The sequence below is a fragment of the Syngnathus leptorhynchus genome, chromosome 17 (assembly GCF_054491065.1).
Source record: "Syngnathus leptorhynchus isolate UIUO chromosome 17, UIUO_Slep, whole genome shotgun sequence".
NCBI classification, from domain to species: Eukaryota; Metazoa; Chordata; class Actinopteri; order Syngnathiformes; family Syngnathidae; genus Syngnathus; species Syngnathus leptorhynchus.
In genome coordinates, this window is record NC_141211.1 from 4,533,454 (window position 1) to 4,557,981 (window position 24,528).

At 42.2% G+C, this 24,528-nt stretch overlaps 7 protein-coding genes across 15 annotated transcripts; 4 read left to right on the plus strand and 3 right to left on the minus strand.

Moving 5' to 3' along the window:
• The first annotated feature begins 84 nt into the window (after nt 1-84).
• Nucleotides 85-754, plus strand: LOC147043266 (alpha-crystallin B chain-like). Its single transcript, XM_085935563.1, has 3 exons — nt 85-300; nt 370-492; nt 563-754. The coding sequence occupies exons 1-3, from the start codon at nt 121-123 to the stop codon at nt 752-754; spliced, it is 495 nt and encodes a 164-aa protein (XP_085791689.1). The 5' UTR covers nt 85-120.
• Nucleotides 702-7,486, minus strand: mia (MIA SH3 domain containing). Of its 6 annotated transcripts, none has more exons than XM_085935562.1 (7): nt 6,411-7,486; nt 5,814-5,968; nt 2,903-4,145; nt 2,366-2,422; nt 2,167-2,300; nt 1,970-2,080; nt 1,533-1,891 (listed from the first exon to the last, which is right to left on the minus strand). In XM_085935562.1, exons 4-7 carry the CDS (start codon nt 2,412-2,414, stop codon nt 1,868-1,870), a joined length of 318 nt encoding a protein of 105 aa, XP_085791688.1. In that variant the 5' UTR covers nt 2,415-2,422; nt 2,903-4,145; nt 5,814-5,968; nt 6,411-7,486; the 3' UTR covers nt 1,533-1,867. The 6 variants fall into 6 exon arrangements, 5 of the variants coding, with proteins under 5 accessions (XP_085791688.1, XP_085791684.1, XP_085791686.1 ...); XM_085935558.1 differs by having other exon boundaries at nt 6,174-7,486; XM_085935560.1 differs by having other exon boundaries at nt 2,903-3,785; nt 3,876-4,145; nt 5,814-7,486.
• bicdl2 (BICD family like cargo adaptor 2) lies at nt 2,946-8,182 on the plus strand. Of its 2 annotated transcripts, XM_085935554.1 has the most exons (10): nt 2,946-3,024; nt 3,733-4,172; nt 4,882-5,097; nt 5,260-5,376; nt 5,843-5,989; nt 6,136-6,282; nt 6,483-6,557; nt 7,102-7,184; nt 7,276-7,390; nt 7,543-8,181. In XM_085935554.1, the coding sequence occupies exons 2-10, from the start codon at nt 3,927-3,929 to the stop codon at nt 7,711-7,713; spliced, it is 1,317 nt and encodes a 438-aa protein (XP_085791680.1). In that variant the 5' UTR covers nt 2,946-3,024; nt 3,733-3,926; the 3' UTR covers nt 7,714-8,181. The 2 variants fall into 2 exon arrangements, with proteins under 2 accessions (XP_085791680.1, XP_085791681.1); XM_085935555.1 differs by lacking the exon at nt 6,136-6,282 and having other exon boundaries at nt 7,543-8,182.
• On the minus strand, nt 7,918-11,169 carry LOC147043269 (mitochondrial import receptor subunit TOM40B). Its single transcript, XM_085935556.1, has 10 exons — nt 11,030-11,169; nt 10,420-10,619; nt 10,146-10,213; nt 9,940-10,032; nt 9,771-9,872; nt 9,586-9,691; nt 9,253-9,375; nt 9,075-9,151; nt 8,899-9,001; nt 7,918-8,826 (listed from the first exon to the last, which is right to left on the minus strand). The coding sequence occupies exons 1-10, from the start codon at nt 11,164-11,166 to the stop codon at nt 8,684-8,686; spliced, it is 1,152 nt and encodes a 383-aa protein (XP_085791682.1). The 5' UTR covers nt 11,167-11,169; the 3' UTR covers nt 7,918-8,683.
• Nucleotides 11,170-11,309: 140 nt separating this feature from the next.
• Nucleotides 11,310-14,266, plus strand: fdxacb1 (ferredoxin-fold anticodon binding domain containing 1). Its single transcript, XM_085935428.1, has 5 exons — nt 11,310-11,774; nt 11,856-12,012; nt 12,192-12,395; nt 12,481-12,639; nt 12,710-14,266. Exons 1-5 carry the CDS (start codon nt 11,603-11,605, stop codon nt 13,833-13,835), a joined length of 1,818 nt encoding a protein of 605 aa, XP_085791554.1. The 5' UTR covers nt 11,310-11,602; the 3' UTR covers nt 13,836-14,266.
• Nucleotides 14,267-14,426: 160 nt separating this feature from the next.
• alg9 (ALG9 alpha-1,2-mannosyltransferase) lies at nt 14,427-19,099 on the plus strand. 3 transcript variants are annotated; one of them, XM_085935424.1, is made up of 15 exons: nt 14,427-14,659; nt 15,522-15,657; nt 15,892-16,026; nt 16,092-16,162; nt 16,234-16,322; nt 16,400-16,535; nt 16,618-16,705; nt 16,804-16,909; nt 17,083-17,205; nt 17,281-17,435; nt 17,501-17,630; nt 17,705-17,852; nt 18,152-18,281; nt 18,341-18,471; nt 18,574-19,099. In XM_085935424.1, the coding sequence occupies exons 1-15, from the start codon at nt 14,478-14,480 to the stop codon at nt 18,695-18,697; spliced, it is 1,884 nt and encodes a 627-aa protein (XP_085791550.1). In that variant the 5' UTR covers nt 14,427-14,477; the 3' UTR covers nt 18,698-19,099. The 3 variants fall into 3 exon arrangements, with proteins under 3 accessions (XP_085791550.1, XP_085791551.1, XP_085791552.1); XM_085935425.1 differs by lacking the exon at nt 14,427-14,659 and adding an exon at nt 15,084-15,286; XM_085935426.1 differs by lacking the exon at nt 14,427-14,659 and having other exon boundaries at nt 15,917-16,026.
• A 43-nt stretch (nt 19,100-19,142) lies between these two features.
• Nucleotides 19,143-24,377, minus strand: layna (layilin a). Its single transcript, XM_085935429.1, has 8 exons — nt 22,721-24,377; nt 22,615-22,635; nt 21,835-22,138; nt 21,098-21,255; nt 20,986-21,027; nt 20,712-20,771; nt 20,524-20,620; nt 19,143-20,197 (listed from the first exon to the last, which is right to left on the minus strand). The coding sequence occupies exons 1-8, from the start codon at nt 22,806-22,808 to the stop codon at nt 19,498-19,500; spliced, it is 1,470 nt and encodes a 489-aa protein (XP_085791555.1). The 5' UTR covers nt 22,809-24,377; the 3' UTR covers nt 19,143-19,497.
• Nucleotides 24,378-24,528: the final 151 nt, after the last annotated feature.

The following is a 24,528-nucleotide window of genomic DNA, read 5'->3' on the forward strand; positions in this document are numbered from 1 at the left end:
CTTGCTTAGGGTGGGCTGGGAGGGTAAAGCGCTATAAATGTGCTGCAGGAAAGCACAGCCATCACCCATCTGAGACCGAGTGACACTCCATCGCTGTTTCATCTCATCTGGATACTCATCATGGATATCCCCATTCAGTACCCATGGTACCGCCGGGCCTACCCGTATCGACGCGGCGACCTGTCCTTTGTGGATTCTCTCACCGACTGGCCTCTCATCTGGCCTTTCCCATGGTCCTTTGCTTGGATGCGTCCAAGTTTCATGCGCTGGTTAAACTGGCCTGAAAATGGTCACAGTGAGGTAAAGCGCCCAATCGGTCTTGATGTCTTCTCGGTGATGTTCCTAACAGGTTTGCTGTCTCACTCCTAGATGCATGTGGAAAAGGATCGCTATGTGATTTATCTGGACGTGAAACATTTCTCACCGGATGAGCTGAGCGTCAACGTCGGCGACGAGCACATCACAATACATGCCAAGCATGAAGATAGACAGGTTGGTGACTTTCTCCCGACTATACCCAGAACCACTCAAGTCCACGTGGGTGACTCTGTTTACTCTCTAGGACGACCACGGCTACGTGTCCAGGGAGTTTCTACGGAAGTACAGGCTTCCTACCGGAGTGTCGTGCGCCGATATCTCCTCCAGCTTGTCCTTCGATGGCGTGCTGACAATCACCGCCCCCAGATCTTCACCTGGCCCCGAGCGTAACATCCCGATATCTTGTGAGGATGGAACAGCCAAGCAGAAAATGTAGAGCGGAATCGAGGAGGGGTGGGAGTTTCACGACTAATCCTCACTACTAAATTCTGCATGTGTTTGTATTGAACTTGTTTTTGTGGGGCAGTTGAGTAAAAGTGGGTCAACCATGTCTAGATTCCTGCAAAGAGCCTTCTAATAAACCAGTATCTAACTTACTACTATTGTCAAATGCCTGCAAGACGATTGTGCTTTAAACTACAGATTGACATTTAAAGACAGGAGTCTAATTTTCAGAATTCAAACCAAATAACTTAAATGTAAAAGTGCTCTTATTTTGAATTTCAAAAGTTCAAAGGGTAACTTACAAAGCTTCCATGCCAAAGATGATTCCAGCGCTGCTTGGATGAGTGTGAGTCTTTGTTTGTTTTGAAATTGGGACCGGGTCTGTGTTCTGCTGAGAGGGAGGGGAAAGGGGTGAAGGAGTGTTAGTTGAAGGAGGAAATATTGTTAAAGGTTTCCACAGGGAAGCAGGGTCTTTATGGATAACTTGTATTTATGTATGTGTATGATGTGTGTGATGCTTTCCAAAAGAGTGGAAATGTTCTCAATGATGACCCCCTATCATTTTTTTGCAAATACTAAATATCCCCTGGTGTATTAACACAAACACATGATACATAGAATAAATGTTGGAAAAAAACAAAAACAAAACATGAATGTGTCTGAGTTGACATTGATGGTGTACAGTAGACTCTCAATTTTTAAGAGGAAAATCCATAAAAGTCAGTGATGCAAGACACAAAATACAGTAGATTTGACAAAGTGATGTTTATTATTATTAGTGTGGACATCAAAACCTAAGCCACAATCAGATTTTTTTTTTAGATGTTGCATAACATAAAGTGCTACATAAGAAACGCAATCATTATCTACCCTTTGCCAAATACTGAGCCCATATTTGACGCTATTTTGCCTTTTTATCAGTTGCAATGCATTAGCGTATATTCAAAATTTATTTTCAATATATATATCCTATATTTAATATGAGTCAGTGTCTCCACAACAATGCGAATGACACCAAGAACTTTTCTTTCGATTCTGCAGGTGTACCGAATGATGATGACTTGTCATGTAAACAAACGTATTCACCTCTTTGATGGCTTCCATTTCAGTTACAGTAAAAGTCCCATTTCTGAAAACAAAAGGAAAATGCAAAAAAAAAATTAGAAGCGTCATGGATCGTTAGTTGGAGTAATGTGTGTTCACCCACGGTCGTCTTGACTTCTGTGTTAGCTGGCTCAAGAGCTTGAACCTCCTCCACCACAGTGCTGGGAAAGTGACCAATCCGAGCCTCCTGTCCTCCATAATAGGAATCCTGAACCTGGTAGTGTGATAGATGACATTTATGGTAAATACAAACAACCACAGGTATTGGTTCTCTTCCACTTTTTTTTTGCTTTTACTCACACTCCCTGCCCAGAAGAGGTTGCCAGTGTCCTGTAGCATGGCGTAGACGTAAACAAGCTGTCCCTGTCTGATGGAGATGAACCTGCAGTCTGCGGGGTCATAGTCCTGAATGGCACGAGCTATCAGGATAGCATCTGCGCAGAAATAGTGGCGGAAATAAGATCACTCAACAACACTTAACAGCGTCACGGCTACTTACAGCTACATTCCGAGTCAGCGCAGCGTTTTCGAGATGAAAGTTTCGCCATCTGTCTTCCTGCGTCAGAGTTTGGCAACAGAAACCAAAGGGAGAGAAAGAGAAAGATTTTGCAAAGCATGTCTGTACCCACTTCTGATCTTCAGCTTTGGTAGGAGATGTTGTGATGGTGCTTGCTATTTGTACACCTCACCCCCCCCCCTTGCTTACCGCCTAACACAGGAGTCCTTTGAAAGCTTTCAAGTAACTAGGTAAACAGGACGGAGGGATGAGGAGAAGGAGGGGTGTTTTGGATGGAGGCGTGCAAATTGGACAAACTCATACTTGTTTTCTGACCTCCACCACCCTCCCGCCCTTTTTTTTCCCATGCCAACTTTGCCCAGTGAATTCACACTAGAGTGTCCTCTGAGGCCATCGCTGGGTTCATTCCTTCCTTGTTCAGCCGCTAGATGTCAGAGCATCTTTTACTGTCCCCCCCCCGCCCCTTGTACTTCCAGCCTCTCCCTTTCAGAGCAAAACTCAAAGAGGTGGAGCCTCTACCTGTATTTACATCCAGTTTCCTGCACTGCCACGGGAACCAGCTGAGCCTCTCCTGAACAAACACACTCACCGAACAGGAAGACTATTACTCTTTGGCGTGAGAAGCCTGTGGGGACTTTCAGGTAAGGCTGACTTTTTTTTTTTTTCTTCTTCTCCTGATGTTGAATAACAACATGACTGACATTACATTTTAACATTAAATATGACACAATGGTAGCTATAAATCCGAGAGTATGTGTTAAGTTTATTTCAAAGGTTCTCATTAAGTATCGTGTCAATTCTTCCCATTTCAAGCTCAGCTTTGATTGACCTGTTAAAAACAACGTTTATTATTTTGCCTGTTGTATATAATTCAGCATCCCGTGACCCTCATCAAGTAGTTCAAAAAAATGGATGGATAATTTAGCATATAAATCATTTTGTATAGAAGGGTGCTATTTAATGTTTTGCTTTCGTGACATTACGACACGTGAGAGGCAAAATATTAGAAACCCCTCATGGATACGGTACCTAAAGTTGTGACTAGAATTCATCTTACATTGTCAGAATCGATATCTTCAAAAGACAATGTTAAGAAGACTTCTCAATCACATAACTAAAAGTTTACCGAGTGGAACCTTTGTTGGCTTTTAGTGACGTGTTGGAAAGAAACGGTGAAGGCCATTAAACATGGAATTGAGGGAGTGGATCCAAACAATGAATATAGTATATGTGGTATTTCGGTCAGAACTTAACAAAAGAGACTCCCAGACAAAAGACTATTTGAGATTAGATTACTAGAAAACAGCCACAGGGAACCCTCATAAATATCGTCTGACCTGTATTTACAGTTGGTTTTATAATCTTGGACCGGAAAGGTGAATAATACCCACATCAGGATCATCTGGAGCACGGTGAAGACCAACACACTGCGATTAATTGGATTACAAACAATTTCCAGAGGAAAAAAAAATCATCGGGTTTGTCAACATACCGCTCAGATTTATGATGATGTTCTCCAAGTGACCCCTGCCACTCCGAAACCATGTTCAGCCCCAGGAAGAGTAGTCTCGCTTCCCCCAGCCTGGAGGACTCCTTTTTCCCGCTCTCCTCTTCTTCTTCCATCTCACTTTCCTTCGCCCTGCCCACATCCACGCCGGATCACAGGAGCATCGATAGCGGGGGCAATATAGAGACGGACCTTATTTTGGCAGCTGAGCTGGGACAGGCTCTTCTGGAGAAGAATGAAGAACTGGCTGCTGCTCTGGAGGAGAAGCAGAGGGAGGTGGAGGTAAGTCTACAGAGTAGTGTATTTCATTTGAACCCCACCGAAAACAATCACAGCTAAGAATTAAGTAAAGGCCACTTTACAGTGAGGAAAAACATGACAAGGAACTATTACAGTTTCCATCCGCCCTCTTAATGACATGCCGCTGATTGTCTGTTACATCATAACAAGCTGTCTTAAAAGGGTGTAACACAGAGTCCATAAATACGTGCATATGAAAGTAATAATATATATATTTTTTTATGATACATTTCTTAGAAAATATCAAACATCATGAAGTATAAATGCAAACTCAAAGTGAGTTCTGGACTTTTGACAACAATTTTGAGGAATGAGGACGTTCAAACTGAATGTGACTTTTTTATACCCAAATTTGTGTCAGCTCATTGGTTGGAAATCATTTAACCACCTACATTTCTTTTAAATCAAGAAATAATTTTTTTTTATTGATTAACTTTTGCAGATGTTAAATTTGAAAATTCATAACTAACATTAACAATTGTTATTACACGTTTTTCTCACTCTACCAATTAACCGATTACTTAATGAGATAAATTATTCGAAAAAGAAATTTTTGTCAGGTAATAATATCAATTTGTAAAACTATTTCTTTTTTCCAACAAGTGTATTCATTTTAAATTTAAATACTGTATTGTCAAAACAATTTGTAAAGAACGGACTTCATACTTCCTGTTGTGTTTGAATGTCTCAGACAATACAACAGGAGAAGCATGTCCTGCAAAGGAAGCTGGAGATGAACGAACTGGCGTCTGGACAGAGAGAGGCCGAGCTGAACGGAGATTTGGCCGCCTTACGTTCTGAGCTGGACCGCCATCACATTCAGGGGCGGGACCGGCGTAGAGATGAAAGTGAGCAACTAACGCAGTTATCTAACCATAACCAGCGCCTGGTGGAGCAGCTAGCAGAGGTGCGTTTTACATCATCACTCATCGAGCAGGTTTCAATCCTCAAAACACGATATGTGTTTTGATGATGCAGTCATGTGCTAAACTTAGTACAATGCGGCCAAACTGGTTCGGGGAGTTTCGTAATTCTTTGAACCGACTTTTCCCCTCTGCCACCTTTCTAGGCTGTCACGCTGGAACATTCCTTGAGGACTGAGATTCGTAGCCTGAGAGAGGAGATGGACGAGTCCTCCTTTAGCCGGAATATTAGCTCCACACAATTAGAAAACACGCTTGCGGAGGTATAAATATCACCTTGACATACTTTCATAGTTACACACAGAAGAGGCCTCTTTTGTAGATATATTGACAAAAGTGAAAATAGAAGAGGTTGCTTTTGGATGTGCCTCGTAAATTCCGCAGTTCACACCCAAAGTGTTTGATGGGGTTGAGGCTTGGTTGCACCAAATTCATCCAAACACTTCATGATGGACACCCTCGCTTTTTGCGTCAGGCTGGAACAATAAATTGCCTTAGCTAAACTGTTCCCACGCAGTTGGTAGCACAATTGTCCACAAGATTCAGGAGGAAATAAAACAATAAACAGCACCTTAATTAAAAAGGTGTGTCGCAATACTTTCCAGCATTTAGGGTGCAGAAATGAATTGAATAAAGGTTTGAACTAAAGTTCTACTAGTAAAGCCATTTTAGTTGATACTGTGACCAGTTGGAAAATTACCTGCGGCACCCGTCCTTTGTCTACGACAGAGTCGAGTTTTGAAGGGGCGTCTGAGTCACATGGAAGCTCAGTTGAAGGCCTCCCAGGAAGACAGCGACAAGCTGCGCTCCGAGCGCAACGACCTTAGGGTCAGGGTGACGGAGCTTCAGGTGCAGCTGAGAGAAAAAGAGGCAGAGGTAAACGTCCGCCTTCGAACCGACCGGGTGGTCTTTACGACGACACTAAACAGGAAGCAATCGACTTCTCACTAACAAGCAACTAACACACAAAGTCGGTGATTGCAGTGTTAGACCCTTGAGTGTATCTGTGTGTGTTTGTGTAGCTAGAGCAGGAGCAAGGGGTGGTGTTTGAGTTGCGTACCATGAATCGCTCTCTGCAACAAAATTCCCTGAGCCTGGGAGAAGAGAACATCCTGGACATTACACACACACGACCTTTGTCACTGCTTAGTGAAATTCAGCAATCCCAGGTACATAACAGAGCACACACACACACACACACAGATACCGCTGCTACTTTTTGGGCATACTAACCACTAATGACTTTGACGCTTTGCTTTTGTTGATTTTTGAAAACCTTAATCAATGAATACCTCACCTTCCAATAATTTGGCTCACGTATGAAACATGTATGTCTGATGTGTGCGTCCCCACCGACCTCACTCTGCAGGCCAAAGACGCCCTCCTGGCCCATTCTGTGGCACTGCAAGCGAGAGATGACGAGATAGCAGCACTAAAAGAGGAGGTCTGTAGCAACCCTCCATACACACATACCACAAAACACAAAGTTATAACTTAATTAAATAGAATTTAAAGAATTAAACAATACTGCAATCCATCGCTCCTTCTGGTGTGACCCATTTGGCCACCAGGAGGCAGTATAATACTATAGTCATGCAGGCACTAACAGTGATTTTTCATAGAGGATAAAGAATATGCGCCTGTGACTGTTAGCTATGTGTTGTGTTCAAATATCCTTCTATGGCGTTTTTAACCACCAGAGATTTTCTGTTTGCGCTTTTTGTGCCGCTCGCATGCAATCATTTCCCACTCATTGAACACGTCACAAGAAGATGTAACTTTAATCATACTAGAAGCTTAGAGACATTGTACACTACCCTACTATGTAAAAGTGCTATGCAGTATGTAAATCTACAGTTGTGCTACAGCCAAAATGGTTCTTTGTCAGATTCACATAAGCAAATGACCACCAAGATTAGATAAAGGCCATTTTCATGGGGAACTTTTTGCAGTATCTCATGTGACTGATCACTATGTGTACAACTCAGTTGCAATCCCAACAAGAAGAACTGGAATCACTGAGGGAGGAAATCAAACCATTTCGAGGCAGTCCGGATGCACCGAGTTACAGGTAAAGCTACACACTAAAAGCTGAAAAAAAAAAAAAAGCTGTAATGTGGTATGTTCATAAATGTTATGCTAATTAACTCACCGCTGTCCAGTTCGTTAGAGAGCGAGTTGGCCATGGTGCGACAGGAGAAAGACTTACTGACCCATCAGCTTCTCAACACCATCAAACACAAGGTGGCGCTGTCCCAAGAGCTGGATGCTTGGCAGGTATGTCTGAAATAGACTCTGACATGCACTCACTTAGCAACCTTCTATTTGTACATTTCAAACAACTCTCAGTCTCACTAGACTGCAAAGTAAATGAAATGTTCTGTTATAAATATAATCCCCCCCCCCCCCCAACACAACTTTTCTTGCAGGAGGATATGCGGTTGGTAATAAATCAGCAGGTGCTTCAGAAGGAGGAGGACAGACTAAAAGAGGTTGAGCGAGAGCGAGGGAGCTCAGGAGGACTCCAAAGAAGCAAGTCTTTGAAATTGAAAGGCGAAGTAGGAAAAGGATTCTTTGCGTCTCTTTTCAAAGAAAAATAACACACATGGAGACAGAAGACAGCCAGGAACGGAGCATCAAACTAACAATTTTGTTACATAACAAGCAAGTGTATATGTAAATTTATATATATATGTATTTATGGATGTACAGTAAAGTAATACTTTCCATTTTTATTGCTTTTCTCTTGTATTTTAGATGTAGTTTGCTTTGCTTGAATGGATAGGAAGAGACAAACAATGATATAATAGAAATAACATAGTTTAATAATAAATTAAGTTAAAAAAAATGCACTCCCTTCCCCATCCCCTCTTCTTAAATAACATAAATAACACAATGAATATATTAACGATGACTAGAACGTGCAATAGTGCATTTTGCATGATACAGAGAGCAGCATACCTTCCATCCAATTCATTACTTGGTCCTCTTGGGCAGTACGTAATAGCACCTTTTTGGACACTTTTTTGGAGTCAATCTGTCCAATCATTTTCGGTTGTATTAAAACCAAACTTGGTGACTACCGATTCAAAACTGGTTTATCATCTGCATGTTATAGAACTCAATTACAATGATTTTATTCTACTTTGCGGGGAACATGGCAAACATTCCATTGAAAATCTTAAAATATTTTTTTTTTACAAGTTGTAACAAAATGTCCGTACTCGTAGATCCCTCATAACTCTTGTTGCGCCACTCAGAAAGTCCACATTATTATGTCTGCTTAATTAATGGGACGGCACATAAATAAATAAATAAATAAATAAATAAATAGATAGATAAATAAATAGCTAAATAAATAAATAATCCCCCTTTTATTTTCAGAGGTAGATTGCATTGAGATGATGCACTGATTTGGAATTCTTCGAGGCCCATACTGTGGGATTTCCTGGAACTGACTGACCTTCAGTTTTTTTTTTTTTTGTTGTTGTTTTTTTTAGGATGGATTCATGGAGGCAGCATTCTGTTTTGTCAGTTGTCAATGTCAGCAATGATAAAAAAAAAAGTAGACTATTGTCCCACATTGACACCGAGACCTACTTGCAGCTTGTCCCCACGGTGGTTTACAAAGGCACCCATGATCAGGGTGGCAGGGAGCGGGCTCAGGCGTTTCTCCAGCACGCCTCCGATGATGCAGCGACTGTTAATCATACCTGAAAGCACGCGTCACCTTCAATTTGGATCTTAAAATTAAAAACAACAAAAAGCTCAATTCAAATGCAAACCTCGAAAGACCATGTTGGCTTCTGGTAGTTCCATCTGGTACCCAAATGAGGTTGTGGTCTCCTGAGTCCTTGTACTGGCTTCGAATTCCACCCCAACTTGGATCTAGTGAGCCCACAACCACATGCATGCATAAGTACACCATTTATTACATTTTAAGTCATGTTAGCTCCAGCACCTGCTTGTTAGCTCTATGATAGTAGCTAGCGTGGGCACCTCCTTTGCCGGCATTTAGTGTTGCCACCCAGTTTGGTCCTGGACAAAAAAATAGGGTAAAAAAAAAAAATGCTGTTACATCGACCGAAAGATGACTCCAATTCACGGCTACATTTACTTAAATCACAAGGAATTCCCACTTGAATACTGCCCGGCCAGTGTGAGGATTCCACCCTCTTCTGCTCTGCCTCTGTGGTAGACCATCTCGCCTCCTAACACCAGACCAGCGGACACACTCTGCAGAAAGTGAGCCACTAGGATAACTGCTCGGGGAGAAAAAAAAAAAAAAAAAAAAAATCAGACATACACGGAAACAATGTCGATTTTTAACAACCGAGCAACAACGACAGCAGATTCATTGATGTGGTGTCACTGTTATGCATACTATACTATGATGCATTGTGCAATGATGCAATGCAACTACCTCTGCATTGTTATTGTCCAGGTTGAAGTAACTAAGTATCTGGTCTCACCTGATTCTCTAAGCACGTCTGGATTAGCCACCGTCACAGCAGCAGTGAAGTCACTCCCTCTGTACTCTGTTTCAAACTGCCACGTTACAAACTGGGACTGTTGGGTCTGAAGCACAATGAAAGTGTCGATCTTTTTCGATTTTACTTCACAGGAGTGTTTTATTTGTTGTTGTTTTTTTTTTTACCTGGAATACCGATCTGGCTCGTACACGCTCAGTGAGATGCAACAAAGCATGAGCGTTCAGACTGCCTGAGGAATCCATCTCACCAATTAATGCGGGGGCATCCTGGAGGTAGACGAGGGATCAATATGCAATGTCTGTGAGCATACCACAATAGAGATTCATGCTTTACTTTGTCTTTGCTGTAGTCGTCAGATTGCAGGTGCTCCACATGGAATCGATAGTACGAAGGACTGACGGCACTGAGGTGGAGAGTATGACTGACCTGAACACAAGTGTGACATGTATTGAAAAGTTACATTCTATCTCACAGTCACTTCACAAAATTCAAATCCAATCCTTTGAATAAGGGCTTAATATAATTGTGACGAGCATCACCTTGAAGAAGCTGCTCACAGTTTTATTGACAATCATCTTGATACCCTCAATCTGTTGAGGAAACACATCTGGAAGGAGGAGAAGAGGAAAATTGCTTATAAGGGACAAAATCATTCAATCACAAATGGGTCATTTGACTTTTATTAGGATTTAGTAGCCCTTTTTTGCCACCATTGGTAACTTCAACTCATATCAAAACGTATGCCTGACACAGGACAATCAGAAATAATGGACAGTTGTTTGGGAAGTTGAAATGGTATTATTTAAGGTGTACCTTTGCAACTCCTGTGTAGGGAATGAAAGCTGCCTGGGTTAGGTAGTCGTCCATCTCTCTTCTCCCAACGTGGCGGGCTGTACCAGTGAGCAGGATGTGCGTCCCAGCGAAAAGGAGGGGGGTCCGTAGAAAAAGGCCAGTTCGGGTGGCCCGGACCGGAAGACAAAGCCAGAACACTGCCCATGGGGCTGCAATGCTTCCTGGAAGGAATGAAAAACACTTTTCATATCATAATAATAATTGTATATGTACATATTTAAAATCTCACCTTTCTTTTAACAGCAACAAACAATAGTTTAATTAAAAGTGCTCCTTTGAAGCGTTACATATATAAAGCAGCTGTATCTAATATTGTGGCTGGTAAATTTACAGAGTAACATGACAACAGTATAATTGAAAAAAAAAAAAACAATACAGATGAATTAAAATTGCTGTAGATGTAGAAATTTAATTTCAAAACGTTTTCCCATCAATGCACAGCATTCGGGAAAAGATGTACTCAGGTGCATCAGTTAGTACCGTTAGCTTACATGACCTTAGCATCTTGTAAAAAAGGACGCCAAAATATTTTGATGTGTTACGCTCTCGTCTTCAAACCGGATTAAAATACCTTAAATTCCTGGAAGAAACTGGGCGCGATACATTGGGAAAGACTAACAAGTTGATAAGAAGGGTCGCTCGAAAAAAAAGAGGGAACTGATCTTTCATCTGTTGTGTGTCACTAGATAAAATGTCCCTAAGAAACATGACCACAGGTCTTTCGCCCGGTGGATCTGCTTTTTGAAATAATAATAATCATTTAATTAGATGACAACTCACATGCTTTAAATTAATTATGTAATTTGTTTTTATTATTTTACACTTATATACATTCAGGAAATTAATGTAAACAGTTTTGTTTATGGTCGGACTACTATAGTTGAAACACTTTATACCCACGCAGGCTGTATGCAAGCGAGATTAATCTTGAGCTTTTGCGTCCTGATCGGTACCGTCCGTAAATCACGAGAAGGTCAGACGGTTTGAGCTACAAGACGGGAAAACTCGTTTTAATTATCAAAACAAAATGCATGTTAAGTCTGTTTAAAAACAAAAAGGGGATCTTCTTTTGCAACAAGAAGGGATCATACTTTTTTAGAAACCTGTCAATTTTATTCTTGCTCTCTGTGATCCACTGGTTGATATGTCTCGTTCACTGTCAATATTGTTTGTGGGAGAAGGGAACTTTTCGTTTTCCGCTGCTTTGTGCTGCTTGCCATCAGAGATGAGCGTCACAGCCACTTGTCTGCAGCCGCAGGAGGAGGCACTGCGGCAGGAAGGTGCACTCAATAACATGCAGATCATCAAGGACTCTGGTGAGGATTTTGGATTCTTGTTAAAATTCCTAAATCACCGCATTGCAGTTTTATTGCATATTTTGTTATATCTTTTTGCAGGTGGAAAGGTGCTTTTCGAGATAGACAGCACAAAGCTTGGGGAATGTGCATCCCTGCAAGGGCATTTGTTTGACCGTGTCGTTTTTAACTTTCCACACTGCGGGAGAAAGAGCGGAGTTAAAAAGAACAGACAACTTCTCAAAGACTTCTTTCTCAGGTAAAATTGCATCCCAACGAAAGAAAGAATAGCTTCAATACTCACGCCCTGGCTGTTAATAAACAAAAAAAATGTTTTATTTTAGTTGACATGCTTTTTGTTTAAAATGTCAGAAACAGACTACTAGAACATCTGAGCTTTATTTGAACTATTCTTGATTTATTTTTTTGCACCTGTAGTTGCATTCAGGTGTTAGCCGAAGATGGGGAGGTTCACGTTTCCCTCTGCAACGGACAAGGCGGGACGCCGGCCGACCAGCCGAGGCGAGAGCGGCATAACAGCTGGCAGGTGGTCGCCATGGCAGCAGAAGCACACCTCATCCTCAGTGACGTCCGCCCTTTCGAAAGTGACAAATACCAGATCTACAAGTGCACCGGATACAGGTAAGACACAAAGGTGAGTGTTTAAACAGCTTTTCCATTTATTGTGGGATTGGAAGTTATTTTAAAGTCATATGCTTTTCCGCAGGAGTCAGGATAAAGGCTTCCATTTGGAGAATGCTATGCTCCATGTGTTTACCCGTAGCGTTCCCTTCAGCTGTCCTCGGGTGTTTAAAATGGAGGAGTCTGTGGAAGGAGAAAAAATCCAGTACAACGTACCGTCCGAACTCAGTGATTACATATCTCGGTAATATAAACTAATATAAATGAATAGAAACTGTCTTGTCTGACTGTAACTGCCTTTCTCCTTCTTTTAGGGGCTTTCTTACTCCAGATTCTGTCCATCCTGTCAAATTGGTGCAGGATTTTCTTCTCGAAAGGTTACAGGAAAAGTGGTCAGTCTCCATGATGACAGAGACCCTTCCCCTGCTCATCAAAGCCAGACAGTTGCATTTGGGCTACCCTGATATAGACCACACATTGTTTTACTGGATTCACACTTGTCAGAAAGAGTTGGATTGTGATGCTTGTACATCCGCATGTGAGTCTGAGAGTAAGGGAGTGGATGGAATAAGGTCATTGTGCTCTCCTGATGTTGACCTTGAAGGGGAAACGGCTGTTTATATGTTACGGCCCTCGTTACGCCCCCTGACGGAAGCCGCAAAGACAGAAGAGTGGACCGGTGTTGAGACAGAAATGGAAAAAAAAGGAATTCATTTGGATCATAGTGGGCAATGGAATGGTGTGGCGAGCTCGCTGGTTGGTGTCAGTGGTCTGGTGTTCCAAAATCTTCCCGTTAAACACTGGGCTCTGCCTGTCTTCCACGAGCTGCTCTTTACTGGTGTTCTCCCTAAAAAGTACGAGCCAGTAAAAGTTTTTGAGCAGATTTTGGAAACTCTGCTAGCGCCCTATGGCGTCTCCTTGGTTACCAAGCAGGAAGGTCTGCATCTGGTGGCACAGCCAATGGGTTTAATCGGTAAAGTACTCACAAATAACACTAGTGACGTCAGTGTCTTCAGCGTGACCGTCTCTTTAAATCTAGACCTCCTCGCCGTGCTCATGTTCTCAATCCCGGACTGGCGACTGCTCTGGTCACATGACCCACGCTTCTCACAGCAGTTTGCCATAAAACCAACACCTGGGACACCTTTCGTTGCCTATTCCCTGTACCCTGAGCTCTTCAGCTTTGACATTAGCTTCTGGACAGAAATGGCGTGGGAGGAGAAGAAATTCTACGGGCTGGTCCGTGAGGCCTCCTGCGGGACTGTGGAGCATGTTAAACTCATTGATAAATTCTCACATCCGGATCTGAGCCAGACCAGCTACTGCTACAGGCTGGTTTATCACTCACACACACATGCATTGTCACACACACAAGCCATCCAATTCCACAAACGCTTGGAGTCATTGCTGTCGTCATGCTTGGAAGTCACAATTAGGTAGCAGCTAATATTCCTAAGGTTGGCTGCTAAATGTGATTTCTTTTGAGAGTTGTAACTACCTGCATATTAGAATATTAATATAAGACAAATGAGGTGTGAGAGTGGTTGGGAATCTCTGCTCTAAAGTTATTTTATAGAGAGAATGGAAATAAGAGTATGTGCCAGTGTTTCATATATTTATTAATCAGTGTTATTTAATGTTTGAGTTATATGCTCAGCAAGAGACATTGAGCCAAAATGAAGATACATATAAGTTAAATGGATTATGCAAGAAAACAAAGGGGCTCATAATGTGTATTAAACAATAACATTTCATGTTACATCCAAAAATTGTAAATTGCTCCACATGATAATGCAAGGAGCAAATGTTCCCAATTCGATGCATTATGTAAAATGCATTACTGTACATAGTCATGTTTACAATAAATGAAATATTTGAAGTGATTAGTATACATGTTTTATTTCTGAAACTATTTTTAACTTTTTTATCTTAGACCTCACCTAACTACTTCAAAAAAAAGGGCATTATTGTTAAAATTAATTAACCAAAGGCGACTCGGAATAAAATTGTCCACAATTGACGGAAATAAACGAAGGGCAACTCGGAACAGGCTCGGCGAGCAGTGACGGAAATGAACGAGCAATGACGGAAATGAACGAAGGGACTCGGAGGAAGGCTTTAAACATGGCGGCCAAGGCGCTCCGTCAGCGAAGCAGACGAGGCAGCAAACAAGATCCGAACCACGTCAACGTCTCTGCAGAGGCTCGTACGCCGAAAGAGGAGAAAGGGAGCGAAGATAGTAAAGTCACAGACACTGGGCAAGAGTACGTACGAAGTGGAGGATGAGAGAACAGTACACACATGTTGTCATGTCCATCCCCGGGTTGACTGACAGCTCGTGCAGGGGAGCCAAGAAGCTGGCGTGCTAGCTATTTCATGCCGATTGCTTGATAATAGCTATTAACCTCAAACGAGCAATGCATATGAACTATAATTCACGATCCAATTATATTTTCTGCCGCGTTTCCGCTTTCGAAACAATTGCGTTGTTAACGCGTCAGCTTCATTCATTCGTCATTTTCCTCTAGTGCATCATTTATGACACTTTCAACATATATACGTGTTTTTACTGCGCATATGTATTATGAATCATCATTCATTTGAAATTCTTTGAGTATAAATTTATATTTTACTGACGTGTCATTCTCGGGTGACTCTACAAAGCGATCTGCATGAAGCAATCTGATAATGTGAGAAATGCTTGACCAGATCAATATTTGATCATTTGAATTGTCTCTATTAGCTCTTTGTTATTTACCCGTCTCAGATTTGCTTTACTTTCTTCGTTTCAAACCATCTTCGGTTCGTGTTGTTTGTTTCCTGGTAGGGAGTAAAGTCCTTGGTCGCTTTTTGTAAAACAGTCGCATGAAGGATTGCAAGGTTGCTAATAAGTGAGTGCAAAATCGTGAATTTGATAATCTGTGCTGTTGTAAACTATCTAAGCTTGTAATACAAACGTGTACACATCAATAGAGATCTGCCCTTTGACCTACAGAACATTTCATTCATGTTAGCTCAGATAATGTCAGATGGGATCGGCAGCAGCTCACAAAGCTACTGAAAATGAAAGGATGGATAGTAAAGTACATTTAAGTGATTTTAACTACTTGTTTGTTAATTTCATAGGGCAATAAGTCGTGGTGGGCAGGTATGGGCCCCGGAAGGCTCGACTGCGTTTAAATGTCTGCTGTCGGCACGCTTTTGCGCAGCATTGCTGAGCAACATCTCCGACTGCGATGAGACCTTCAACTATTGGGAGCCTGTGAGTAAAAAAAACAAAACAAAAAGCCCACATATTGTGTAAATTCTGACTTTTAAAGGCAAGGCGAGGTTTATTTGTGTAGCACATTTCAGCAACAATCCAAAGTGCTTCTTCACACAAAACATGAAAGGCTACAAAGAAAACATTAAAAGCATCAGGGCAGAGTTAAAAAAGGAAGAAAAAAAAAAGAATTTCTTATGTTTGTAATAGTTGTGATGACTCTTTTTCTGACAGATGCACTACTTGCTTTATGGCACAGGGATGCAAACGTGGGAATACTCGCCATTGTATGCCATCAGGTCCTACGCTTACTTATGGCTTCACGCTTTACCGGCTTGTTTGCACGCCCATGTACTGCAGACAAGCAAGGTAAGTGTGACATCACGACACGACACGTTACGTAGGAGCTTTGCTATTGACGTTTTGTGTTGCAGGTTTTGGTCTTCTACTTTGTACGATGTGTCCTCGCATTCTGCTGTTGTGTCTGCGAGCTCTATTTCTACAAGTGAGTTCGCTGTCTGTTTTCACGTTTTGGTAATAATTTATGGGTAGTTAATTGGAACTTTTTATTTCTAGGGCTGTTTGTAAGAAATTCGGTTTGCACGTGGGACGACTGATGCTGGCTTTTCTCGTCCTGAGCACCGGAATGTTCAGCTCATCTGCAGGTTGTTAAAATTGGATTTTTGTGTGTGTGTGTTATCGGTGTCACGATATCTCATTTTTGTTGCCTTTCCTTCCGCAGCATTCCTACCATCCTCTTTTTGTATGTATACCACGCTGGTCGCCATGACCGGGTGGTTCCAGGACTCCACGCCGTTAGCCATTGCGGGCGTAGCTGCCGGCGCCATCGTTGGCTGGCCTTTCTCTGCTCTGATCGGGTACTGTCATCAAATGAATGCTTACTGATCACCTGTAAATTCTTTTTTATTTATTTACCATTTTGGTGTGTTCGCTCTGCAGGGTGCCAATTGCTTTTGACTTGCTTGTAATGAAGAAGCAGTGGAAGGATTTTATCATGTGGTCTGCTGTTGCTCTGCTGTTACTGCTGGTAATAAAAAAAAAAATGAAAAAAAAGAAGAAACGATTTGGATCTAATTGTAAATTATTTCATAAATCAGTTAACCTTTAATTCATGATTTTTTTCAGGGTCCCTTGGTGGCAGTGGACTCTTACTTTTATGGCAAACTTGTGGTGGCCCCTCTTAATATTCTTCTGTATAATGTCTTCACACCACATGGACCCGATTTGTATGGTAATTAGCACACCCAGCTTTCGTATGTCTGGATTCATTTTTTCTTTATATCTATTTGATGATGAAAAGTAGAATCTGTAATGCCTTCTTTGGACTACAGATGGCGCCACAATCAAACTAATTGCTTGACTGATTTCCTTCAAGTTGCAATGTTGAACACATTTTATTCCCAGGTATGGAGCCATGGTACTTCTACTTTGTGAACGGGGCCCTAAACTTCAACCTGGTGTTTATTCTGGCACTTTTTTCTCTGCCACTCACTGCTATCATGGAGACTCTTCTGCACAAATTCAATGGTGAGTAAGTGAGTGAGCGAGTGTGTGAGTAGGTTTGGGTTGGAAATGATTTTGGTTTGCGTGTCTTTCTTGCAGTGCAGAACCTGGGCCGTCCTTACTGGCTGACCCTGTCACCCATGTATTTGTGGATGTTGGTATTCTTCACCCGGCCTCACAAAGAAGAACGCTTTCTCTTTCCCATCTACCCCCTCATCTGCCTCAGCGGGGCCGTGGCCCTCTCATCCCTACAGGTGCGCTTCCGCTCTCGTGTCTTCAAATGATCATTTGTGTTCATTTTTTCTTCTTCTCCCTGCAGAAATGCTACCACTTCCTGTTTCAGCGCTATCGTCTGGAGCACTACACGGTCTCCTCCAATTGGTTGGCGCTTAGTGCTGTTGTGGTTTTTGCTGCCGTGTCACTTTCTCGCTCCGTCGCCCTCTTCAGAGGTGCGCCGTGTGTTTTTGTGTAGATGCGGTTCCTTGTGTCTCATTGTTGACTTTTTTTTTTTCTTTCTCCACAGGCTACCACGCCCCCCTGGACCTATACCCCGAGTTCCTGCGCATCGCCAAGGACACGAGCCTACACTCGGTCCCCGAAGGCAGACCGGTCAGCGTGTGTGTGGGCAAGGAGTGGTACCGCTTCCCGAGTAGCTTCCTTCTTCCTCACAAGTCAGTAGTCACGATTCATCTCAATGTGTTTATCTTCATGTTGAATGCCAGTTTATATCCTAAGTGACTTCAGGGCAGCACTATGGACTAAGTTAACGTGTTCAACTCACAGTTCAGTTCCAGAAGAGACCGGATAATTCTGACCTTTCTACCTTGACAGTTTGCCAAAATAATCGGAACTGGAAGTAAACAAAAAGAGAGCAAAGTTTGATGCTTTGAGTACAAAACATTTCATAAATATTGCAATGTACTATTGATATAAAGAATTGTTGAAACTATTTTCTGTTGTTAATTTCCAGCTGGCAACTTCATTTCATCCAAAGTGAGTTCAGAGGTCAACTACCCAAGCCGTACGCCGCGGGCCCCCGGGCCACGCAGATCATACCTAATGATATGAACGACCAAAATCTGGAGGAGCCCAGCAGATATGTAAGATGCGATTCCTCCTCCCAAATGAAATCTCGGTCAGTAACGTTGGCTCCTTGTAGGTGGACATCCGACACTGCCATTACCTGGTAGACCTAGACACAGAAGAAGAAACGCTACGTGAGCCACGCTACGCAGCAAACAAAGAAGAGTGGAACATCATTGCCTATAAGCCTTTTCTCCACGCTTCCAGGTTGTCCACACTGGAATCTGCTGACTTCTCTTAAAACAGTTTGGGTAATTATTTTGAAATCCTCACATTCATTTCAAAATGGCCTCTCCATCCAAATCCTAGGTCCTCGCCAATCTTCAGAGCATTTTACATCCCGTTCATCTCTAACCACCACACCAGCTACAGACGTTACGTCATCTTAAAATCCCGGCGGCAAAAGCAGCCGCGTACGCGTGGCCACGGCTGACCGTTGAACCTGGACTTCATTCACAGCATCCTTCCCTTTGACTTGACACAGCTGCTGTGCGTGTTTTGAAACATTCGTCTTAAGGAATGAAGATACGGACCCTTTAAGGACTTTGTGTGTCTGTGTGTGCATGTGAAAACAATTCCACAGGTTGTCTACAGGCAGTAATGGTGTCACTGTGTCTCATGTGTTATTTGAATGAAGCTGTTCATATCTGTGTTTCTTCTCAGACTGCAAGTGTGGCTTGAATGCATTAATCATGGAATCATCTCATCAAAAATGTTTACTAAGGTATGACTGGTGAGAATGAATGGAAATAATGAAATTTTGATGTGGAAATAAAAGACAAATGTGACGGTGAACACAATCATTTTGTTTTTAAATAAAATAAACAGCACCACTGTCTGATTTGTTTATTTACTCAAACATACAAAGAACAGTTGACATGACACAGCTTTACAAATATCAACAAGGTTGAACATGCTGAGTTATTGACGAGCAATCTCAACACTTAACAGGCAGTTTGAATCAAAAAAGGATTCTTTCATGAGGGAAATAAGGAGAAGCCATTTTTTTTTTGCTTTATGATTGTGGCACTGTACAACATAAAAACAAACACTTGCAGTCTCCTGTTAAATAAATTCAGTGAACATTGACAAGCATATCAGTAAAATGTCAACAGGTCATGCAAAAGTCATGCAGACTTTTTTTTTAAAGGAAATTGGAATTCATTACCACAAAGCAAATTTACCATGCTCAGTTCATTCTCCATAACATCAACATCCAACATACTGTACACATCAGTACTTCCCACTGTCGAGCCATTGCTGTTCATTTAAATATCTTCTCCCTCCGTCGAGATTCAGACCACTTCTGTAGTTCTCCAATGTGGCCTGGTATGGTTTACGGCTCCCGTACGTTCCCAGGATGCTTTGGTAAGAATCCCCATTGCCGTTGTTGCTGTAGGTCTGATACAAGTCTGCTTTAACCGCGGGCGTCACTTTGGGTTCGTAGAGTTCCCTCTTGGCCGCCAGGATGTCATCGAACAACTCGTGGTCCCCGTAGGCGCCGGCGTTACCGAAATGCTCGCTCTTGGTGGTGCGGCGGCCCAGACTGCGGTCGTAAAACTGTCCGGGTCGACCTAGACTCCAATCGATCGCGTCTCTCTTCGCCGGGCGGCCTAAACTGCTGTTGTAGAGGTCACGCGTACCCCGACGACCCAAACTGAGGTCATTGAGGTCAAAATTGAGAAAGCAGCTCTCGTTGCTGGCCAGAGTCACAAAACCGCTCTCGGTGTCGCGGCCCCCCAGGTTGTCGTAATCCCCCGTGGGGGTGTCGGGGGATGAGCATAGAAAGGATGTGTTTTTAGTGTGGGGGCGCCCTGATACCAAGTCGTCGTCCTTCTGGGAGCGAATCACGTTGTAGACGTCAGTCGGGGTCGGGCTGAGCCGAGCGCTAGGCTCTGTCTTGGGTACTTCTGACTTTTTTTCTTTTGTTCGTCTGTCAGAAGCAGGAGAGCTCAGCCTCAGTCAGATAATGTTTTTGTTATATCAGAGATTAATTTGTGGTCCAAATATTTTGTGTAAACAAAATCGATTTTCACTTTCGGGAATGATGAGGTCAATCGGGGTATTAAACACACATCAATTTAGCATAGGGCTTTGTTTTTCCAACATTTCCTGACCAAATGTGCCTAACTATGATCGATAAGCATCCAGTATTGACTTTTGAGTTAAGGTTGAAGACTTTGCATGCTCTGCTTGCACACGCTTCTCTCTAAATGTTTCCGGTCATTGATTGACAGGTGAAAATAATCGGATCCTCACCGTCCAATGATGGTTTTGAAGCAGCAGACGCCTGTCACTGTCAGCAGCAGCAGAATGAGCGGAATGGTGGGGATGATGATGTAGATCACATTCAGGGCTAAGAGAAAATGAGAAATTGCCTCACATTAGCATTTAGATGTAATATTAGTGGACTGATAAATATACGGAGGGAAATTTAATGAATTAACCTGTGCTCCTTTTTGCGTTGTGGTCACTTGGATTCCATGGGACAGACGAGGGAAAAATGTCTAACATTTCAAAGCAAAATAGTTCATTAAATGTATGAAATGGCTTTTTTTTTTCCAATTTATTAGTTGATTTGCTTTAATTAGTGCAAAATAATAAATCACCTAAAATGAACATATTTTGTTATTATATTATATTATTTATATATAATATTATTTTATTTTATTATATATATTATATTTTATGATTCATTATTATTATATTTTATTCTGTTACCTGCATGTGTGGAGTTTGCAGGAGAAGAATCAGCTGAGTTTTCTAGTGAGAGCAAAAAAAACCCCAACAAATTAGCATATTCAAGTCTTTCAAATGAACGAGTGACGTCTACCTGCTGTGTATTTGCAGATGAAGTTGTGTTTGGTGTCACAGTTGTCGTCGTTCCATTGGAACATGTAAAGACCTCCCAGTCCCGGTGGAGCGGACGGCTGATGATACATCACCACGCAAACCTCGTAACCGCAGGACGGCTCATCCCAGTGCCAGTTCCTACACACACACACACACACACACACACACACACACACACACACACACACACACACACACACACACACACACACACACACACACACACACACACACACAGCCACTGTCATTTATTTCAAAACTGCCTCCACACTTCTATTTATTAGGCTCACTTAGATAAAAACCAATGCGGCTCTACAATAAATCTTCCCTTGCTGGGCTTGTAATGTTCACTTTTACTGTAATTGTTTAAGAGCGAGCTATTGATCTGATTCAATGGGCATTTTGGGATGGCTGTCATTTAGAAAAAGTGCAATACCATCATCGGAAGTATATTTAAAAGGAAAAATTGTAATTCCATTAGATATCATGTGTGAGCTCTGATAGGAGAGAAAGTACCATGACATCATTATGACATTCCCGTCTTGTATTTCTTGCAGAAAGATTGCCTCAACTTTTTTTTTTTCTTCTGCTCACTTTGGCATCCTTCACTTTTAATTTACTTAACACATTAAAACCAATCCATCAATGTTGCCATCTATCCATTTTATGTCACTTATCCTGTTCAGGGTTGATGACACTAAAATGGACGTAACCCACCTAAATGTAGACTTTGTACCATCCAGCCAGCGATACTGCGATGAGCATTCGCTACTACTACTGCTGTCTTCATCTCCATGGTTACGCCGCAGCCCGATCCAGAAGTCTCCATCGGTCGGCCTGAGATCCGTTATGAGCTGCTCGATGATTTTTTGCTCCGACTCCGATTCCACGCTGAGGAGCTGGCCGCCGTCACGACGGCAGGCCAGGTCGGCCTCCCCGAAATTCAGCCTTCGCCGAAGCTCGGAAAAATAGGCCAGCTTGTAACAAGGCCTGCCGTTGCCTGCCTTGCACACACGTTGACCTGCACAAATAGTTACACACGCTTGATCTCTAAGTGCATATTAAGAAGGTAGTATTACTCCCTTTTTAGTTACTAACCTTTAACTTGGTATAATTCCCGGCCGTCGCAATACAACCGACATTTTAAGTAGAACGATTAGGAATGTTAAAATAGTACTAAAATGGTTAAGGGTGGTGTTAATTAAGCTTTTCTGAATGAATACTTCAATTCATCTTGCTGTATTTACAATGTGGAAAAAAATAAACAAATTAGATTTATTTATATTTATATTCTGCACCTATTGGGAGGGGCAAAATAATAGAAACAACTCTGATTATGATGCACTGCACTGCACTTGCACACCACCGCAAGTTATCACAATGATAAATATTTTAAAGTTGACAGTATCAGACAGACTTGAACGTTCTAGTATTTGTAAATGTATGATATTTAGGACTATCTCATGATGTCATAACCACACATTGTAGCCTGCTTACCTCTAGCTTCAAATGCGTCCACTTATCCAGTCGATCATGACGAATCCCCCAAAAAGAAATCCACATGTGAGTTTGCGTAGAAGATGCCAGAAAGTATGAGACTTACCTGTAATGAGCCGAGTGGCTCCTGATGGATTGAAACACAAAATCATCACATGACAGAGGATGGTGAGCCGCTCCATGGCTTCTGGCATCTGACTTTGACTGGAGTTACTTAGTTTGTCATATCACTGTCACGAAAATCAGCACGTCATCAGCCAAAAGTTGACAGAACCATCGGATCCTCCACGTGTCCCAAAAAAAAGATAGTTCGAATGAAGAAGTCAGGTCTTCTTGTGTGTGTGTGTGTGTGTGTTGCAGACCGATATATGTGTGTGTGTGTCGAGAAAGGAGGAGCAAGGAAGAGAGGATGAGAAGGGGGTTGTACGTGTTAGGGAGGGGGGGGGGCTGTAATCTGTTAAGAGCAGTCTTAATGATCGTCAGAAGAGGCGGCATTGATCGCAGAGACATCTAATCACGCAAGTGCTTCTCATTGTAAACGCTGACACGAGGCAGATTTCACTTCTGGCTTTATGACAGGCGCTTTAAGGGAATTGTCATTACAAAGGTGTTACATGAAAATGATCTGCTAGAATTTCATCAGCCCTAATCTTTTGGTAATGTGAATTATAATATTTATTTTTTTTATGCTTAGATGAGAGTCACATTACAAGTTGTTTAACCAAAAAAGGCTAAAGTCGATTCTTCTATTGTAATTGATATCAGCTCATTTTTACATCAGTCCATCATTTTGCAAGTTTTCAAACATATAACTTGCCAATTTGATAATAACAAGGATCAGCAGCTATTGATGCTAGCTTGTACATTTCTCAGCACAAATGGAGGAAAAGGGAATGTATGCATTTCCTGATGGGAGTAATTTCTAAAATGGCCTATAAGGTTGATTTAGGAGCAGCAGGAAGACTTTGAGGATGCTTCATCAGGAATCCGCTTGGCTGGGTTGGCGAGGAACACGGACTATGGGTAAGAACTGCTGCAACTGCTAATCCCGTTATGTTTGATCGATTCCAGTCATGGGAGGGGTGTCACGTTGAGGTTAGCAGGTGGACTATAAAGCAGAAGACAACTGAACCCTTTCTTGTTTACAATATCTGAGGAGCTTTCATTCAATTAAGACTCGCGCGGCGCACACATGCTCTGTCTCAGGGCCATCCCGTTGACCTCCTCTTCCCTCCATCCTAATTAGTTAAAGGGAATCTAGATGAATGCTCTCGTGGGAATGGTCCCCGTACATCACCGGCAGCACCCACACGTACAAAAAAACGGGTGGGTGGTACTCAGAAGGAAAATTCACCGCATGACATTTAGGGAGAATTACGAAGTGTATTTTTTTTCCACTGAGTCAAACCATGACAGGATAATGGTCAGCTGATCAAGTCAAATAAATTTATCCGAGGTTATAAAGTCGCATCTGCATCTTTTGTAATGCAATGCGGGACTCGTAAAACACGAAGACGCACACAAAAACAACAATAAGTGCTGATTTGCACCACAGACAGACAAAACTGTTTAGCGCGCCAAACCAAAAGTACTTTCCACTAAATTAGATTTGAATAATGCGAGTTGGCACGCCACCAGAAGTGGCGTCCGCAATGCGTAGGGAACAAGCTTCGACTCGGTGACCCAAAAGGAGAGTCGGAATTCTCCATCAGTAGACGTAAAAGCCTTTTAATGGAAGCTTATGGTAAATTCCACGACGCGTTCCTGTTTGCGAGTTGACAAACGAGCGGTTGTTAATGAAATTGTTGAAGATGATGAATGGCATCGTGTGACATATTCAGTCAGCAGCCACGGCATTAGGTACACCTGAATGATGACACTGGGCAAAATCAATTAGAGAATAAAAATGTTTTG

Bases quoted from the DNA above. Each gene is read 5' to 3' on its own strand.
- LOC147043266 (XM_085935563.1), top strand. From the start codon at position 121: ATGGATATCCCCATTCAGTACCCATGGTACCGCCGGGCCTACCCGTAT. The intron at 301-369 runs GTAAAGCGCCCA...TCTCACTCCTAG, and splicing joins CTGAAAATGGTCACAGTGAG to ATGCATGTGGAAAAGGATCG. The intron at 493-562 runs GTTGGTGACTTT...TTTACTCTCTAG, and splicing joins CCAAGCATGAAGATAGACAG to GACGACCACGGCTACGTGTC.
- LOC147043269 (XM_085935556.1), bottom strand. From the start codon at position 11,166: ATGTTTCTTAGGGACATTTTATCTAGTGACACACAACAGATGAAAGAT. The intron at 10,214-10,419 runs GTACACCTTAAA...TCCTCCTTCCAG, and splicing joins CCTACACAGGAGTTGCAAAG to ATGTGTTTCCTCAACAGATT. The intron at 9,873-9,939 runs GTAAAGCATGAA...GTCTACCTCCAG, and splicing joins ACGACTACAGCAAAGACAAA to GATGCCCCCGCATTAATTGG.
- alg9 (XM_085935424.1), top strand. From the start codon at position 14,478: ATGACGGAAATGAACGAAGGGACTCGGAGGAAGGCTTTAAACATGGCG. The intron at 16,910-17,082 runs GTAATTAGCACA...TTTTATTCCCAG, and splicing joins ACATGGACCCGATTTGTATG to GTATGGAGCCATGGTACTTC. The intron at 18,282-18,340 runs GTAAGATGCGAT...GGCTCCTTGTAG, and splicing joins TGGAGGAGCCCAGCAGATAT to GTGGACATCCGACACTGCCA.
- bicdl2 (XM_085935554.1), top strand. From the start codon at position 3,927: ATGTTCAGCCCCAGGAAGAGTAGTCTCGCTTCCCCCAGCCTGGAGGAC. The intron at 6,558-7,101 runs GTCTGTAGCAAC...TGTACAACTCAG, and splicing joins TAGCAGCACTAAAAGAGGAG to TTGCAATCCCAACAAGAAGA. The intron at 7,391-7,542 runs GTATGTCTGAAA...CTTTTCTTGCAG, and splicing joins AAGAGCTGGATGCTTGGCAG to GAGGATATGCGGTTGGTAAT.
- fdxacb1 (XM_085935428.1), top strand. From the start codon at position 11,603: ATGTCTCGTTCACTGTCAATATTGTTTGTGGGAGAAGGGAACTTTTCG. The intron at 12,013-12,191 runs GTAAAATTGCAT...TTGCACCTGTAG, and splicing joins CTCAAAGACTTCTTTCTCAG to TTGCATTCAGGTGTTAGCCG. The intron at 12,640-12,709 runs GTAATATAAACT...TCCTTCTTTTAG, and splicing joins CTCAGTGATTACATATCTCG to GGGCTTTCTTACTCCAGATT.
- mia (XM_085935557.1), bottom strand. From the start codon at position 2,483: ATGCTTTGCAAAATCTTTCTCTTTCTCTCCCTTTGGTTTCTGTTGCCA. The intron at 2,301-2,365 runs GTAAGTAGCCGT...ATTTCTGCGCAG, and splicing joins CGCTGACTCGGAATGTAGCT to ATGCTATCCTGATAGCTCGT. The intron at 2,081-2,166 runs GTGAGTAAAAGC...TCACACTACCAG, and splicing joins ACCTCTTCTGGGCAGGGAGT to GTTCAGGATTCCTATTATGG.
- layna (XM_085935429.1), bottom strand. From the start codon at position 22,808: ATGCCAGAAGCCATGGAGCGGCTCACCATCCTCTGTCATGTGATGATT. The intron at 21,256-21,834 runs GTGGGTTACGTC...GTGTGTGTGTAG, and splicing joins GGTACAAAGTCTACATTTAG to GAACTGGCACTGGGATGAGC. The intron at 21,028-21,097 runs GTAGACGTCACT...TGCTCTCACTAG, and splicing joins CATCTGCAAATACACAGCAG to AAAACTCAGCTGATTCTTCT.